We start from the raw sequence: 19,493 nt of genomic DNA, 5'->3' as shown, positions 1-19,493 counted from the left end.
ATTGCTAAGACTACAGATTGCATTTTTTTCAATTCACCTCTAAGTTTGAACAAATTTTAAATTTATCTTTTAATGAGCACTTCCCTGTTACTTCATTTTTTCCATGCATAAATGTCAGGGTTATTATATTGCTTTCTGATAAAGTTATACATAGAGGTGTACATAAACAAAAGGCATGAAATACTCTTGTGGATAGTTATCTTTCCCAATAGAGAGATTGTCCTTAGGGTCAGTCTTAGGGTCAAGGGTCAAACAGCCAATAAGTGTAAGCCCTGTTGATCAGGAAAAGAGAAAAGATGTGGAGAGACCATGTGTCATATATGCTCACTTATGCAATGCACTGCCGACCTACAGAGAGCACCCTTCACAAAGGCAACTATATGGAAAGGTGCTTCCTAGAGTTGTGCAGTGTGGCATCCCTGACTTTAAAGCTCTCACTGCTTTTCTAATTTGGAAGAGTCTAGTTGCTAAACCCAGGTGGATAATCCTCTGTGATGAAGTAGGCTAGAAGCCCCTTAGAGGGCTGTAAGCTGAGGATGAGTAAACTACACTTTGCAAACTATATTATCTAGATTCTGGCAAATGGATCAATAGCCAAATGAGAAGTAAAACATTGCTTAATTAATACAATCACTGGTAATTTAGAAAATCTAAGGCTTATAGTAAACTGGCTTAAGGAATAGGGGCTTCTTGTTCCCACCTCTAGTCTTCATCTTGGGATGCACGTACAGAGAAAGAGGTAGAACTCAGCTTACAGGCTGAACTCTCAGTCCACTTACTCAAACAGCCTAGCTGCACGAAAGAAGTAGAACCTAGAGAAGTATGACAGATTTATATCGTTCAACCTATAAAAGGCAGAAGAGAATGAGAACAGTAGACTGGCTAAAAAAAGGCACTGCCTGAGTTCTGAGTTTAGAGGAAGTGCAAGGGCACCCACTGTGCCTGAATAAAGGAAGCAGCAGTGGGATGAAACAGGGCATGTCACTCCAAGACAGTGACTCTGAACACAGTGACCCAAGCCACTAACAACATATGGCTCAGTGAATGTCAAGCCTCAGTGTCCATTTTAGTCTTTTTTATAGCTTCCATTTTCTTTTGACATTGCCTACTCCTTTACGTATTTTGCCCATCTTTTTTCATTTTTCATTAACATTTTTTTCTAATAGTTAGTTAAAAATCCTAGTCAGTTCATTCCAACATCTAGATCATCTAGGGATCTGCTTCCATTTTCTGCTTCCTCTTGCGTAAAAAGTAATACAGAACCTCATTTCAAATGGAATTGGGAGGTCAGAAGGGAGAGCTCTATTCTTATGCCCTACACTCCATGTTAATTATAGACCCAAGAGGAAGAGATGTACCTTTGCATCTCCAACAAGAAGAAAGTTCCTACTTTACTACCCAGCAGGAGGAAGGAAAAATTTCTAATTGTCCAGCAACAGCCCAGCCAATGAAAGACTTGTCACGACTCAGCCAATGAAAAGCCACTACACACTCTGAATTTCCAGTTTCCTCCAATGGATTCTTTGTTTATAATAGCCTCTTCCAAATCCCCCTTCTCCTCTGTAAAAGAACATTTCTCTCTTTTGTTTTCTGGACTTGCCTGTGGTTTGCCATAGATTAGATATTCCAAATTGTAATTTTTTTGCTCTTTCTGGTAAGATAACTGGTTGTTTTATTACTTTAGATCAAAACTTGATTACTGGTCACATTTTACTAACCTTACCTTGTCTAAATTATGTCTCAACTTTTTATTGTATAAATGACCATGAAGATTGAAGTAGTTATTATTTCCCTCCAAAGAGGGTTGGTCCTTTTGTCAGACAGATAGCTAGAGGCTGTCTCAACTCAATAATTAATAAGCTGGATTGAAGTTGAAGTTAGGTTGCAGCTCTCATTAGACTCGTCAGTCTCTGATTTCAACTGGCTTAAGGACATGACCTATGCTGTGTTTGTCGAAGACTCCTTTAATGGTACTTTATCTCCTAAAAACTGTGAATCCACTATGGGACTGCATTTTTGTAATCTGTTTTCAAGTCTTGACCTCTCCTTGAGCATGGTCCTCTGGATTTTTTGGTTAAGTTTAGCAGGTCTCTGTCTCTAATCTGAAAGTTCTACTTTTCAGAGATTGTGAAAAATAACTCTTTGGCCTCCTATCAACATAGGTTTAAAATATGGTAAATGTCTTAAGGAGGATTCTTACTGTGTATTTGTTGTTGGCCTGTAGCCATTGCACAAACCCAGAATCATCCTCAGAGTACCTTTACACTCTGTGCCCTCCTCTGTACTCCAGGGGTGGGTATCCACTATCACCCATAAGGGCACACCACTCACTGTGATTATAAAATAGGATAAAGTGACCACAGAGTCTCTCAAGAGACAGACTAAGTTTTCCATTACCTCTCTTAAGGCCCATCTCCTCCATCCTCATTTTTATTTCAAGACTGACCACAATTTTCCACAATAATTCACAGTGAATACACATATGGCCCATTGCCCTAACAATCTCACACAGTGGTCAGACATTAGAACACGTGAACATTTCTGAAGTCTTTAAAAAAAAATTAAATAGCACCATTTAATAGACATCGACAGTCCAGTTTGAATTTGGCTGTGCTGAGTTCCTTCACTTCCTGTCTGGCCTTTCTTCATCAAAGGTTCAAAAAATTCAATGTCAAGTACCAGAGTCACTCTATTAGATGTTTCAACATTTTAATGCTGTGTCATCTATTCTGCAGGGTAGATAGGGAAATCATTAGTAATGGGAAAGCACACTACTCAAACTGTGAGCTCAGGGCCAAGGCCAGGTGCAGCCACCCTCTCCCACCACAAGAATATGCTTCCAGTGCTAATTTCAGAGGTCTTGCGGTTAGTGGGTGGGTTTTAAATGTACGTGCATATGTATCCACTTATGTCATATATGCAAGTGTTTGTAAATGACAGCACTTCCTACCAACATCCTACTTCATGTGGAATTAATAAAGCAGCTTCTACATATATGAAACAGTGAAGGGGAAGGAATTTGTGTGTTTGTGGGGGGAAAAAACTTCTGATAATTTAAAAAATAACAGAAAATGGTGCTATTTGAACAAAATATATATAATTCATTTGGATTATAAACTTAATACAGAAGAAAAGGGTGTTTTAATTGTGAGTCTATTACCTAACTGAGCTACTCATTCAGCCTTAGACAGAGATCACGAATTCCATGACCCAACACCACAGTAACACTGGGTATGTGAAAAGGAATGGAAGTATTCTAGATAAATGTGAGCTAGCACTTCATATCTTTTATCAGGTGTTTGTTATACTGATGACTCTGTCAGTCTTAGTTCTTTCCTCTGAAATATCTACCATTTCCAGGCATTGCAACCTCAGTTTATTTTATCAGTATCCAGTTGACATGGTTTCCAGTCTCATTAGTATCTCTGAAACAGGCACCCAGGACCAGAAACCTATGAGGAGCAGTTGAAGGAATGTGGACATTTTCTGTGTGGAATAAAGACTTGCAGAGAATATCAAATGTGTCTTTGTCTATTTGAAGAACAATCATATGGAGGAAGATTAAAACAGACTTGAACGAATAAAAGGAAATTGTTAGAAGGCAGATTTCATTTATATAGAAATTTACCTGAAAGAGTTGTTAAAATGAAAAAACTTACTTTTTCAGGTAGTAAGCTCCCTGCAAGTGAAAAGAAGAATCTAGAAGTCCATCTCTGAGATGACTGTTGAGGCTGTTTTTGTACTGGTTGGAGAAGTCACATTATGATGTATCTTTTCTAACTCTCTAGAACCTATGATTTTACATTTTAGTGGGGTTGCTTGTAATTACTTGTTTTTAAAGCAGTTTCTGATATTGTACTTCAGAAGCCAATCCAGAAGCTTGTTCCTGGGCTGGCTTCTGAAATAAACTTTAAACTCATTAGTAAACCCTGTATCAAAAGCAGGGCCCGGTTCTGCCACTGGAAAATAAATCAAAAGAAAAAGAAACTCTGGAATTCACAGGCCCTTTCAAAAAATATTATCTTGTGAACAAAATCACTGTCGTTTCAGAAGAAATGTAAAGGTTAATGAACTTTCTGCTAAAAGACAGCTCCATATCTACATATCTACATATTTTAAAATCTCGCTGATTTATCTCCAACTTTCTGAGAAGGTAGATTTCTGGGTTATGTTCAAACTCCTGCTGTTTGATCATGTACTGTTCTGTTCTCTATTAGAGACAAGCATTCTTTTCCATGTGGATATTCCTTCATTTATACCAAGCATGCTTAAACTTGCAGAATCAATCTAACACCTTCAGACAAACCAAAGACCAAATAAAACAACCCCCCAGATTGTTACAAGAAAGGAATGGATTTGTCATAAATGTATCTCAGACACCGCATTTTAGCTGCACGTTTTTGTTACTGCCAGAAAAAATTAGGACATGGGATTTTAAATCATGACTTTTTTTTTCCCATTTCTTTGACTTGAGTATGTTTAGGAAAAACTTATACAGTGTGGAAATTTTTTCTTTTTTGGGCAAAAAGATCTTAGTAAAATTTCTTAGCTGGTTAACTTTATATATATGTTTTATATAGATATAGATATATAAAAATATGTATATACATTAATTTTACACATATATATGTAAAATTGGCTTCTTAAGAAATCACCTAACATGGATGGCATGGCTGAAAATCATGTCAGTTAGATACTGACAAACTGAGGATGCAATGTCTGGAAACAGCAGATACTTCATGGGAAAGAACTAAGACTGGCAGAGCCAGCAGTGCAGCTGGTCCTGATAAGAGATGTAAAGTGCTAGTTCACATTTACCTAGAATATTTCTATTCCTTTTCACATTACTCACTTTCTGTATAGATACACAAAATACATATTTGTAAGAAGAAAAAAATTTAAAACATGTTTGCTTACTCATCAGTATCTCTAAGACACTACTTGATAGGGAGAAAAGGGATGGGTCTATTGTAGGTAAGTATGAGTTAGCTTTATGGCTGAATGGATTCAAAAGGAGTTTTAAATGAACTTCATTGATTAGGAAATCTAAAACTGTATTAAAATGTTTTGTTTTTGTGGAAAGAACACTAATTGTGTGGAGCCGACGGTGTCTATGTGAATGTCTATTTTTTCCTGTTAGATCCCCCTTCCCACCTTGCCTCCTTCTACCAACTTCAAAAAATTAAGCTGAAAAAAAAAACTATTCTGAGAGAAACAATTAATATGCCACGGATGGCATGGTTTGCTGAATTGTGTGGTATACTATGGATATCACAGGTCCTAATTTTCAGATATGATCCTAATTTTGCTATTTTCACTAAGATGATTTAATAAGTATCAAATTAAGTGGCTTATTGTTATGATAAATAATCAGAAATGAAGAATAAAAAAATCCTGCATAAATGTATAAGATTACTGAAAGGGAAATTTATAGCCTTAAATAATAAATTTTTAAAAATTAAAAGGATAAAAATTAGTAAGTTTGCTGAATATGGGATCAATATCCCACAAGTACATTTCTACACAACAAGTTAAGGAATAGTTTAAAAAAACCCAGCATCGCTGTGCAAAATTCAGAAAAGTGGGCTAATATTTGAAGAAAGATAGATGTGAACCTTCTGCAACACATGAGAAGAGGTGGATTCTGGATGAAGACCTAAATGAGAAAGATTTTTCATATTAACTTCATACTTTCACCTAAGCAGGAACCTTCATGACTTGGGGATGGGGAAGAACTTCAACAAAACTTCGAAACACAATGACAATTAAAAAATTAAGGTGGAGTTAATTGTATCAAAGTTAAGAATTTCTTTTAGTGAAGGACATACATCATGGACAAACTTAATATACAGATAATAAAATGGGATAAGAGACTTGTAATGTCTACTAAAGCAGACCAAGGATTAGTATCTAGACTATACAAGAAATTCTGGAAAGGTGGCAAGGGCAGAAACCCCCTTAGAAAAATAAGGAAAGCAGTTACAAAAGGTGAATCCACAAGACTAATGAGCATTTGAAGGGATCTCAAACTATTAGAAATTAGATAAATGTAAATTAGAATAATAATGATGAGAGTTCCTAATTCCCATTCTTTGTCAGTACCTGTCATTTTCCATAGTTCTAATTCTTCCCAGTCCTCAAACTGTTAATGGGTCTCTATACTTGTTATTAGGGAGAACTGCTGGCATTATTTAGCCAAGTATATTCACATTCTATGACCCAGACATTTTGCTCCTGAGACTGTACACCAGATAAATATTCACAAGGTCCACACTAGGATATTCATTAGTGTTACATGTAGTGATAGGGAGGTGGAGGTATTCTGTATTCCAGTCAGAGAATAGTTGATAAAGTGTGGTAGATGCACACCTTAGTAGAACATTAATTAGAACCCACAGATTATAAGTACACATAGCCACCTGGACGGTTCTAAAAGCCTAGTGCTAGATGAAAAAGATAAACAAAATGCAGTATATGACACCATTCTATAAATTAAAAATATATGCACAGAAAACAATAATAAACATTATTTAAGAATACAAGCAAAAAGATACACATTATATAAACCCAACATCTATGGAAAGTAGGCTATGGGGATAAAAGGAAATAAATGGATGCGTAGACTAGTGATGATGGTATGCTGTAAATTAAGAAGGACTGGTGCAACTTTCTGCACTCAAATCTCAGAGAAGAAAAAAGAAGACGACAGCATAGCTAATACATGGGAATAAAGCTAGCCAAAAGATGTACAAAACACCTGCAAAGAATATTATCACATTTTATTATAAGACATTAAAGACTCAGGAGATCTAAATAAAAAAAGAGAAAAACCAGTTAGTGGATAGGGAAAGTTATTAAGGTGTCAATTCTCCCCACATTGACTCACGCACTGAAAGGACCTCCCTCCCTCAATCCAACATAGTTATTGGAACTTGACAAGATGATTCTAAAATTCAAAGAGCTCTCCCCATACCCCCTCAAAAAGTCAAGACACTTGCAGCAAAACAAGTTTGAAGGAAGATATCAAGCCTTGTTATAAGGCTTTAGAAGCTGAGACAGCATGGTACTGGTATAGGATCATACATGTAGACGAAAGGAACCAAATAAAGACCTCAGAAATAGACTCACACAAATGGAAATTTAAAATATGACAGATCAGCACTGTGGATTGGTGGGGAAATAATGAATTATTTTCAGTAAATGATGGTCAGAAAAATTAAACAGGAAAAAATACCCGAAGTAATGGATCCCTACCCCGTAACACAACAACAACAAAACCCCACAAAACCCTGAAAATACCGTCAGAAATCAATTCCAGAAACCTCTAAACTATTTGAAAAATGCACAGGAAAATATCTTTATGACACGGGATAGAGTAGAATTCCTTAAGGCAGATAATATATGCCAGAAAGATGATGAGGAAGATGAAGAACTACGGTTCACTGAAAGATACCATAAAGTGAAAAGACAGACCACAACTAGGAGAAGATACCTGGCATTCATATAATTACAGAGAAAGAATCATCAGAAAATATTTTAAAACTCTTAGAAATCAACAAGAAAATGCAATCAATAGGAAAATGGGCAAAATTCGTAAAGGAATTTCACAGATAAAAAAATTCAATGACAATACACATGTAAAGTTATTTTACAAGTCCCCATTAGTAATTAGAGAAATTGGAATTAAATCCCCAATGAGATACCATTTTATACCTATCAGACTGGCAAAATCTAAAGGACTGAAAACACCAAATGTGATAGATAAAGCTGGTGATAAATCAATAGTCATTTAAGAAGATGGTTTGGTTTAGGTAATCAAGTTGAAGTATGTGTTTTTCTTACAACCCAGCAATTTTCTGCTGGCATTTATTCTAGAGGAACTCTTACGCTCCAGGAGACATGAAAATATTATTTATAGCAGTGTTGTTTATAACAACAAAAAACTGGATAACTCAATTGTTCATCAACAGAAGAACAGATAAATTGTGCCATATTCACACAATGGACTATAGTATAGCAGTAAAAATATATTAGTGTGGCTGCAGTCACTGTAATGGACAAATCCAAGAAACATAATGCTGAGAGAGAGAGAGCAAGTATAGAAGACATATACTATTAGCACCGCAAAAGTTCAAAGAAGCAAAATCAAACGACATTGATTAAGTATGCGTATATATACTTGTATAAAGAAATGATAAATACAAAATTCAGGGGGAACAGAAAGAAAACAAAGAAGAAGTGCAGAAGGTAACTGAGTCTGGTTTGTGATTACAATCTGTGGGGCTTTTCAGACTGGACCAGGGGCAGTCACAGACACTGCCTGGCAGGCCGCACAGGAGAGCGCTGCCCGCCCCACCCCAGACTTGGGGCGCAGCCTGTGCATCACAGTCTCTGAAAGAGCTGCAGCCAAGGTCCAGGCCTGCAGCTGGTGATGCTCTTGCTCAGATTTATATCCCTCGTCCCAGCGGCTGCATCCCTGGTCCTTTATCTGAGGCCTTGGGGAGAGGGCTTCTTCTGGACCCCTGTGAGGCCTCTTTAGAGAGGTAGAAGGGGGAACATTTAAGACCTTTTTCCTTACTCTGAATCAGTACCTCATACTTTTCACTACTAGCCTTCCTTTTTGCCATCCCTCCTCCTTCAAAAAAAACAAAAAACAAAAAACAAAAAACATAACATACACAAAAATACACCCCTCAGGGCCCATAAAACTGCCAAGGCCTTCAGGGTTTCCTCAACAATGAGATGACCCCCATGTTTGTGCTGATCAACCTGTCCCTGGACCAGTGTGCTGCTCCATGGGGAAAACAGAATAGCAGGAGTGGGAGGGAGCTGGCATTTCCTCTGGTTTTAGACTCTTGCTTATACCACCACACCAAGTGATTAAAGGCTTTGTGCTTTCAGTTTTGCCTGAGCCGAACAGCTCCGCTCTTGCTTAGCTCAGCTGAGGTCCTGATAGGAATATATTTCTTAAGTTAGGTTGTGTAATAAAGCTACTTTGAACCTCCTCCATAAAAATTTATGAAAAGTTAAGTTCTGTGGTACTTCTATGGGGAAGACAAGATGAAATCAGAAAGAAACAAATATCTAATTTACAGCCTCGGTATCCTAGAATACAAAAAGACGAAGGAAATTGTGGAGTTATCAGAAAGGTGCTTCATTCTTTTTAAAATCTGGGTGTATGGTGGAAGGCAGGATACAAATGAAACTTTTAAAATGCATAATTCATATAGTAAATTTTCTCTTCTTTGGTATGAAATCCTTTAAGATGGATTTTCTTATATTTAATTTCGTATTATATTTTGGGCTAAATGTGATATATTTTAAAATATGTCTATGCCAAATCTATGGAGAGTAAGTTTCTACAGTTACTTACCACTTTATAAAATAGTGGGTATAAATATAAAATAGGGATGTGCTTATAAAATGTTTTTAAGGTACTTTATTCAAACTACGGTGTAAAGTTATATCTGCCCTTAAACTACTTTCTTCAAACCTTGGGGATTTTGTAATTCAATTTATCTTTTGCTTCAACAATTCAGGTTCTGTTCCTGTTTCCTTTTGTTCTATGTCACTGCTATGCTGATCTTATTGGTCTTCTTCGTACAAGTCCCCTTGCTCCCCAAAGATCAAGAGTTCCCCATGTCTGAACATTTCCAACCAGACCCTGTAACACTGTAACGGCTAAATACTAAAACTGCACAGCAGGTCATGCTCTGACTACCATGGTTTTATAAAAGACAAAATTATATTGTATGATCATCATTACATGTAACAAATTCTCAAACGTGAAGAAGGTATTAGAGATTGCCCTGCCCTTAATTTGATAATTCCTTGTATCTGTATAGCACAATTAGTTATAATTTAGAATGTTTTCACATCAGCTTATTTCATCCTTAAAACAACTATATTAATTAGGTGGGGCATATAATAATTATTCCCATCTTACAATCAGAAACAGAAACAAAGTAAGAGATTTCTATGACAGACCCTGAGGTCACAGATGTGAACTCAGAAATTAACATTCCTTGTCTGTTGCACACGTCTGAGACACTCTACACCAAGGCTCTGACACTTTTCACTTGTCCTAAACTTGCAGGACAACTGTACAATGTTAAAATGAAATAAACTAAAATCATGATAATGAGTTGTTCAGAATCTTTATAAGGAATACACTAGTGCTTTTGTCAAATATAGCTTTTGTTAACTCTCTTACTTTTGAGATGAAGTTCATTATCTACATATTAAATGTTGCCAGCAGCAAGACAAAGTAAATTTAATCATGAATTTCTCTCAGTTTTCGCTCTTACTGTATGGCTTCTATTTTCTTCATGAGTACACCAGCAGCTTTCAGTAAGAAGATACTTAGCAAAATCCTTACTTAAAATGGACCAGTGCAGAAATATACTCCTACTAACATTTCTAATGCAGAAACAAAATAGCTTTAAAAGAGTTACCAGACTTTTTTCTTTCCTTTCCTTTTTTGCATTAGCTTCCTTACCTCCAAAAAGACGGAATGCTTTTCTGCAGCTTGGTAGCGGCCACTTTGCAGAGCTGGATTTCTGAAAGCTTTGTTTTATTTTCAAATATTCTTCAGTAAAGAATGTCTTTGTGGCATTGTTTAGTTCTAGAATAAAGCAAAAAACATAGCATTTTAAAATATTAATTTGAATAGAATGGCAAGAACTTGTCAAATGATTGTTACAGTATTTTAATAAATTCAGAACTCTTTAAGATAGTGAAGACAAAAGTAGAGACAACTATTTCTTTAACCCAAGCAAACATAACTCCTCCAAATTTGATGCAACTCTGCTGCACCTACACACACAGCATACACATCTCCTATGTCAGATACTACACCAGACACGGAGGGTACAGTGACGGATGAGACATGGTCCCTGCTCTCAAGACGACTGTGGTCTAAGATGGAAATAAACAGGTAGACCAAAAAAAGGGGGATGTGTTAAGGGTGTAGCAATAAATAGCTAGAGTGCAATCATGATTCAGGAGTGACACTGAAAAGGAAAAACCCTTAGAAATTTTTACTTCATAGTTTCTTTATTTCATCCTGTATGTGTTGGGCGGACCATTTAGAGTCTACTGCTGCCGACGTGAGGAAGTTTAAAAAATGTAGAAATAAATTCTCAACCTTTTAGAGCCTTGTTAATGAGTTACAGAGAAAAGGGAAACATTCATTTGAAGTAATCACACATCAAAGGACATGCCTGATGACATTCACTTCAAATAGTAGAAAGTCTCTATATATGAGCCATGGAAAGCAAGGCACAATCTGAGTCCGAACTGTCTGATGGAGAAGCTGTTCTCAGGGAGGCCAGTGTAGAGTTGGTTACTAACTGAAGTAAACTAGTCTTTCCATCAATTTTCATCCCACAATTACTCCTATACTATTTTCTCAGTTTCCATTCTACTTCAGGCTTTGAGTTTCTGCTCAAACCAGTTACATCAAATTTTCTCTATTGTTCCTAATTACTCCCTTGGATTGATTCTTACCTAAGAAATTCACAGGGAAAACAGATTCATAAAATTTACATTTAACAACAAAAGAAACAATGTAAAAAAAATAGACTTCTCCAGGCAAGGGAGGCAACTTTCTAAATGCCCTTAAAGTAAAATCAGTGTGGTGGGTAAATGAAGATTTCGTGTGGGAGGTAAGATAAACCAAAGTGAAGAGTCTGCAACTCAAGAATTCATATTCCTCTCCTTTCTCTCCCTCCACCTCTTCCTTCTTCTGGAGAGCCTGTAGTCATGTTCTAAAATGTTGATGCAATAACCAGAGGATGCCTTGGTACTGCCCTGTCTTAAACTGAAAACTTCTTTTGAAGTGTAACTGAATTCAGTGTACCAGATCAAAGGCATTCTTGTAACAGTCTTCCAATAACTGTGGTTTTGATAACTGTCCACAAATCAAACTTGTCTTAGAGGGAAGATGAGAAAAGTAAGAGTAATAACGACGCTTGTGATATTTCTGTTTCCTAGCTTCAAGGAACTTGTTGCACAATGTACTTTTTACCTGTAGAACAAACCCATATAATTAATGCACCAAAGCAAGAAAGGGTTCATAAATATATCTGTAATACCTAAGAAAATGATGACCAAAGAAATTACTTTATTAAAATGTGAAAAATGAGATGGGAGTTGTATCTACAGTATTCTGTGGAACATAAATACCTGTGTCCATAAAGTACTCTTACGAGATGTTGGAAGATTTTATTTACTATACTTGATCTGAAAGGCCTTTGGAGAAGAGAGGATCCAGAACCAACCACGTGCGGGTGACTGCAGCACCTGTCATAAGGTGCTGAATTTCCCTTTGTACTCGCTCTCTGCCCTATCTCCTGCAAACATTCATTTTGCAACTGCTGTGTGCCTTTGCTGGTCTAGCTAGGAATATAGAAATGAATTAAATATAATTCCTGTCTGCAGGGCATTGTACTTAGATCAGTGATTCCAAAATGCCTGTCTGGAGCCTGGCTATGCAACAAAATCACTGAGGGAACTTGTTAAAAGACAAATTCTAGGAACTTGTCTGGATATCTTGAAGCAGAACTGCTGTGGATGTGACCTAAGTAGTCTTTGCTTTCTACAAGCTTCTTGGGTGATTCTTATGCACAGTTGGATTTGATAACCAATGGATTAAATGATCTTAAATCCTCTATTCTTAAATTATTTGAATTTATTTAAATGGGTTAAACCTTATCTTACTCTGCTATAAACTGTACAGACCTTACCCAAGGATGTTGTTCTTTCTGTAGAACCGTGCTGCCTTATTCTAGTGGCATTTGAACTTGGAAGTGCAGGATTTGACAACACATAAAATATTCAGCATTACATTTATTAGAATTATTTGGAAAAAGCACTGAATAAAATCTGAAAGCAGATGAAGATGCAGGGCTCGGAGTAAAAAAGGACAGACACTGCCTTTATTCCCTCCTTTGCCAATCCCTCCCTACCTATTAGGGAGAAGAAGCTTCTTGTTACAATATATATTATAATGTATTGGACGTAATCAATATTGCATATCATTGAATATGACAGAAGAAGACAAAACCATGAATATCCTGGGAAGATTCTGAAGTCTATTCAGATGGCACATTTAGATAAATGTGGTGGCAGTACCAGTGGAAACAGCCGCATCTTTGTGTTACACTGTCATAAAAATAGCAGATTACTGTTAAGATAAAGGAGTTCTAGTCTTTTTGATTTGGCTAAGAGTCTGTCACCAACTGCATAACATAATTCACATCATTACAGGGTCTCGCACCATGTGTTTCACTGTATTATATTGCAAACAATAAAATAAAGACAGGATAATTTTGAACTACAGGCAGTGCCAACAGGGTGGTGCAACTTTGATTTCTGCTTTATGCTTAAATAGGGTAATTTTACATTTAAATAACTAATTACGATTAATCAAATATTTGTTAATAATACTTTTAAGCATTCTGCTAAGTACAAGAGTTAAAAACTGAAATAGGCATGAAATAGGCATAGTACCTACATTAAATCCTATCTAGTAAAAAGGTAACCATTAAGTTATAAGGTGAGTACCATGACCGGATTAATTCAGGTCTTAGGGTCTTATGAATGAAGGAAATGTGATACAAGTATTATTATAAATACAGGGCACAGTCATTTAGGTGGACCCAGTAATATTATGTTCTAATTTAAAAGGCTAGGATATATGTGTCCAGCCACCTCATTTAGATTATTAAAGGCCTCTTTACTCACTTAAAATTACTTCTCATTATTATAAAAAGCTTTTTCCCCCCACAATTCCCTTCTGAGTTGTATGTTAATAGATAATATTTCACTTTTTCCAAAGATGCAAGTTGCAAAAAAAAAAAAAAGATTCGACAAAAAGGAAATTTGTAGCATGTTATAATAGAAGTAAAAAAAGACTACTTCTCTAAGAGTTTTGAATTATACACATAGGATGGATCTTATTCTGAGTGAAAATCTAACTTCCCTTCATTTCAGTAGGCACTGGGCATGCTTGTTCACAGGTACTATTTGGTTCCAGGAGGAATGGTGGCAGCCAACCCCCGAACATTTGCAAGGAACAGACGAGATTGGGAATCAGAGTCCCAGTCAGTGAGCATTTATATCAAAATGAAGACTTCTAACAAAACAATCTTTACCAGCTGACGCTTAACCCTCATTTTTAAACAGAGCTTTTAGTTTAACAAACTCTTGTGAGATAATCTTTAGAATTTTTAGATTAGTCTCATCTCACTCTTGTTCTTTAATATGTTGATGTCACTATTTTTCAAGGTTATACAATCTAAGACAGCTGTCTGTGTTGTTGGACAGTAGCAAGGATAAAGTGGAGTTAGAGTGCTCTTTCAAGAGGATCTTAGATCCTCCGCTTACACAGGAATGGAAAAGAGCTGATAGATTGACATTTGAGTCCACTTTACTGTGTATCAATGAAAATCTACAAACTGTCTTAAAACTGTGTTCAGGGCTTCAAGGGCAATGCTTATTTTGCACTTCTGAAAGAAGGGCAAGATAGCCCCACTTGGAAGGGACCCTAACTCTCCTGCGCAGCTCATTTTGTTCCCATGTGAGCACCCAAAAATCCTCACCTGTAAGGGGAATAACACCAGTTAGAGAAAACTTGAGTCTGCTATTACAGCTTATATTAAACAGAATATGACTAGGCTGACTCAAAGATGCCAGTAATGGAAGTCTCAGAACCAACTCTTCAGACCTGACAGTTTCTCATCCTGGGGCGGCTGCAAGGTCTCCCAGTAACTGCATGTCCTATGTTATTTGGGATCAGTAGGAACTCAGCGTGTTAGAAAGAGGCCAACCAGGATTATCTCATTCAGTACAGATGAATATTTACCTATGTATCCTCTAAAGATAAATTTTAACCAGATTTTCATACCCTTCCATAGTGAACTGTCCAGAGTTAAAATCTAGCTTAGGAAGTCCCATTCTCCAACTAAATATGTAGCCTGATGACAGGCATGTGCACAGGGACCAAACCAAACCCAAGCCAAAATTATGTATTTGATGCTTTGTCAAAGTGGAGTTATGGACTTTACAATATATGAGTCATTACAGAATATAATTTATGCTTAACTGATATTAACATTTGGGAGTTCCTATTTTATTCGCTAGATAGGCTATAGTTAAAGATTTATCCATTTTAATGTAATAATTCTACTTAATATTTGGTAATGCAATATTTTATACCCATAATTTTTGTACCAGAATAAGGAAAGAGTTGTTTCAATCATTTTTTAACCCTCTGGCCAGGGAGAAATTTGCTAGTACTGTAAGTGAGATCTTCTCAGGTTAGAGCATTTGTTCAAGCTTTCACCTCAGGTAGCTGTGTTTACTTTGTGCTTATTGATGTCCTTTAATGACTTTGAAGAATGAAGAATCATTTCAAATAACTGTTTCATTACCCGAGAATAAATAGTTTACCCTCTGTTAGAGGGATAATAAAGCAAAGAAGAGATCTATTAAATTAAGCCTAATTCAACCATAACATTTATTGAGCTCTTACTATGATTAAGACAAAATGCTAAGCATTTTGTGCTGCTATGATGTATACTATTATTATTTTGTATTTAAAGTTACACTTCACGATTTAGGAAAAAGGCTTTTGAAAGCCTATGGATAGAGATATACTAGGATCCTGAAAAGCTTATCCCAGCATCCATCCGTGGCCTCAAAGAATCCATGATTCTGTCTGTTTTCTGTGTGAAAAGAAAAAGGACTCTATCTTCCCTGCCCATGCCATATTCAATGCTGCAGCTCAGTCTGCTTATTTATTTTTAAAAACTGTCAAAGTAATACATGTCTATGTTTTAAAAAAAAATCCAATGATATAAAAGGGCTTCAAAACCAAAACCAAAACGAAAACAAGAAATGATCTGTTCCACTCCCTCCTATCTCTACCTCCACTCCTGATCCCCAGGGACTGTTTTAAATATTCCTGTTTTCAGGTTTTTTCCCCTAGATATTAACCTCCGTACATGAAAGGCAATGTTTTTCAAGACCTGGCTTGCAAAGCATTAGACATATGTGAAATGATTTGAGGTGAAACTGAATGAAAAATTAAAAATTTTTTATAGTTACCAATTTAATTTTAGTGTATATTAGAAGAGATGTATAAAGTAATACATCAAATACATAAACTCACAAATACATTATTAAGGATGAGGCTAAAATAAGTATCTTTTTAAAAGTGCGTTCATATGAAGAAAACCCTTAAGTAAAAAAATAGTTCAGGTGGTATGTGGATACAGTAAAAATTGTAAAGGTGGTATGAAAATGACAGAAATTTGAGAAACACTGCTGTAAACATTATGCCTATTTTTCTATTTCTTTTTTTAATAATAAAATAAGATTTATCCTCATATATTAAAGCTTAAGACTGATGATACTAAAAGACATCATGAAGTAGATAGTCCTGATAAAGAATGAGTTCGAATTTTAGAGGCAGTGACTATTCTGTACAAGATGAACAGAAAAGTGAAGGAGTTGAGGCATGGATGGATGTAAGAACAAAACTATTATTAGCGTAAGAATTAAAAGACAGACTTCAAGGTATAGAATACAAGAAAGTATGAAATGTTCTTAATGGGAATAGGGACAATAGACCAAGACCACAGTGTCACAGTGGATAAAAAGAGGAAATATGATGTTCTTTAGGATGAGCTGTAATGTCCTGGATAAAGCCCAGCAGGACATCTAAAAGTCAGACAGAATACAAGATAATTCTTCCTTGGACCAAACACTGCAGGATATCTCTCATTCCTGTCCTTGCTGACCAGATGTCAGTAGCATCCTCCTATTACTGTGACGGCCAAAATATCCCTGGTGAAAAATCATAGGCCTGCTTCATGCTTAAAATCCTAGATTAGCTTAAATGCCATTTCCTTACTTAGTTAGGGACTTCAATACACAAGGTGAAGACTTAGCCATTTTCTTTTCCTTTTTCCAGTGGATGTCACCAGCACATCTGCTTATCAGCACCTCGTTCCCACCACATAAAGGCACAAGAGTAGTGGCCTGGGGTGGGTGGTCAAAAGGGAGATAGAGGTTGAATGAAGGAAAAGAGTGGAACAAGGGTAGAAATCTTCCTCACTGAGTCTTGGGTGATCTGAATGGGCTGAGACTACAGAGTTGTGTGTTAAGCTGCACTGACCCTGTGGCTCCCTATGCAACACCTGGGATACTTACATCTTCCATATGACCATGGACTGGGACTCCTGAACAAGGAACACTGAGTCTGTAGTAGGACTGCCTACATGAGGATTGCCTCCAGGGTCAGTCCACAAGAGAGGAAAAGACATGCTTGGTTTGAAGGCTTCAATCAGAAAGTCAATTCAGGAAAATATGATGCCTTCCCTCACAACAAAACCATCATCTCCTTAGCGGAAGGATTCCTTCCCCCTCACTTGGATGACCCCCACTCCATTTAAAGCTTGTAAGCCACAGCTTTTTCTGTTCCTTGGCCAGAGATCCTGTTATGCAGCATGTAGCACCTCCCTGAACAGATCTACTATTAGGGTCTTATGTTAGGAAGGAAGAAGGATGTAATGGATACTAATTAGTGACCAATGGTTATATACTACAATTTTTTTGTTTTCCTAATGTGTCAAGTTCTTTTTTTACCAAGATCACTTCTAACATTGTTAAGTAACTTAAGCAAAGTCACATAACTAGTGAATGTTACAATTCAGGTTTAAAATTATTTTGCTAAAGCACATTCTGTGGAATAAATCTGAGAGGAATTTAATTGTATCTCTATCCATTGAGCTACTCTAATAAAATTATGTTACAACATAACCCCTTATTCATTGGCCAAATGTCTTGAGTTCCTTTAGAAAATGACAACTTTCCCACTTTAACCTTTGACAATAACTGTCCCCTGGTTTGTACACAATTGGATGGTGACATGAGGTAGCTGAGATAATTCATTCACTTAATAAATAACTCTCAGGGTTCAGTAAGGTTCACAGAATAGTCTAAGATTAGAAACTGACTTTTTCAAAATATCAACAAAAGCAGCTGAAACCAGAAGAGGAAAAAAAAATCTCACTTACAATGGCAGCAACAAAATATACAGGCATAAAGCTAATAAGAACTGTGCCTTATTAGGAAGGAAATTACAGAAATGTGTTGAGAGGCAATATGCCATAACAATCACTCAATATTGTAATAATGTCAATTAAAGATGTGAATTATCCCCCAAATAGTTTATAAGATTAATTCATTTGTGAGTTATTAAAGTAGACAAACTAGAATAATTTTAAGACTGAAGTATATGGTATAGGACAAGATAAAATATGAATGAAAAAGAACAGCTGCCAAGGAACACACATACATTTTAGTAATTATTATTACTTTAAAAAGTGCAATTCAGTCAGCATAGGAAAAATGGATTGTTCAACAAATGTTACTGGAATAAATGCTTAATGATATGGAATAAAAGTACTCTATTCTTAACCAAACCACACATCATAACACATAGACTGGAGTTAAGTGTGGGGAAATGAGGACAAAATGAAAACCAAAAATAAACATAGGTAAAGAGACTGTTTATATAATTCTGTAGTGGATAAGGCCTTCTAATACCTAACGCTGAAATTGGAAATAATAAAGACAAAAGTTGCTACATAAGACTACATGAAATATAGAAGTTTTGCACATTCATAAAACACAATAAACATAATTCAGGGACATATGAGAAAACAGGAAAGTGGCCGCACATGGCAAAAGCTGATACTATTTTAAAAAATCCTCTTGCAATAAAGAAGAAAAAGATGAACAGATCAAAAGAAAAATCAGCAAAGGGCATGGTAAGGGATTTAAAAGGACTAAGAAGGGTAGTCCAGAGTATCAAGAAAATAAGCCCTTGTATTCTACTGCTTGCAATAATTTTGGAGCATAATTTTGTAATATATACATAGCCTTAAAACACACATAGGCTTTAACTACCAATTCTACTCCTGGAAATCAATTACAAGGAAGTGTTCAGAGATGTGTGCAAATATTTATCCAAATATATCAGCAAAGAAATGAATGATAAATACACATCTAAATAGTAGACAGCTTAAGTAGACCATGATCACAAGAATTTAAAGTAAAATAAAAGCAGGGCAAAAGCTTTACATACAAAACTCATTTTTTTTTTTGGTAAAAAATGATTAAGTGTATGTACATAAACTGTTCTGGAAGAATACTCACTAAATGTGGTCTTTAAATGGTAGGACTATGGAAGATTGTGAGCCTATAAATTTATTTATATGTTCTGATTTTTCTATAATGAAATTGCACTAATTATATAATTTTAAAAATTATTTTTATAGGAAAACCGACCGTATTTTTTTGGCTACTAGTGATGTTGCTTTCCCTCATTTATACTCTGATACGCCCTCAGCTCTTATCAAAGAATATCATAAGATACAATTTTAGAAAACCTGGTATTGCATTTGCTTTGAGGACACTGCTTA

The 19,493-nt window shown here is 36.0% G+C and overlaps 1 protein-coding gene across 1 annotated transcript in view; it reads right to left on the bottom strand.

Moving 5' to 3' along the window:
- Nucleotides 1-19,493, bottom strand: part of RNF180 (ring finger protein 180) — a 164,541-nt gene that overhangs the window by 25,981 nt on the left and 119,067 nt on the right. The window contains exon 6 of the mRNA XM_032468350.1: nt 10,499-10,624. Within this exon, the coding sequence (XP_032324241.1) occupies nt 10,499-10,624 (126 nt within the window). The remainder of the gene's footprint in view (nt 1-10,498; nt 10,625-19,493) is intronic.

Source organism: Camelus ferus, chromosome 3, assembly GCF_009834535.1.
Source record: "Camelus ferus isolate YT-003-E chromosome 3, BCGSAC_Cfer_1.0, whole genome shotgun sequence".
Classification (NCBI taxonomy): domain Eukaryota; kingdom Metazoa; phylum Chordata; class Mammalia; order Artiodactyla; family Camelidae; genus Camelus; species Camelus ferus.
This window is presented reverse-complemented; position numbering and strand designations above follow the sequence as displayed.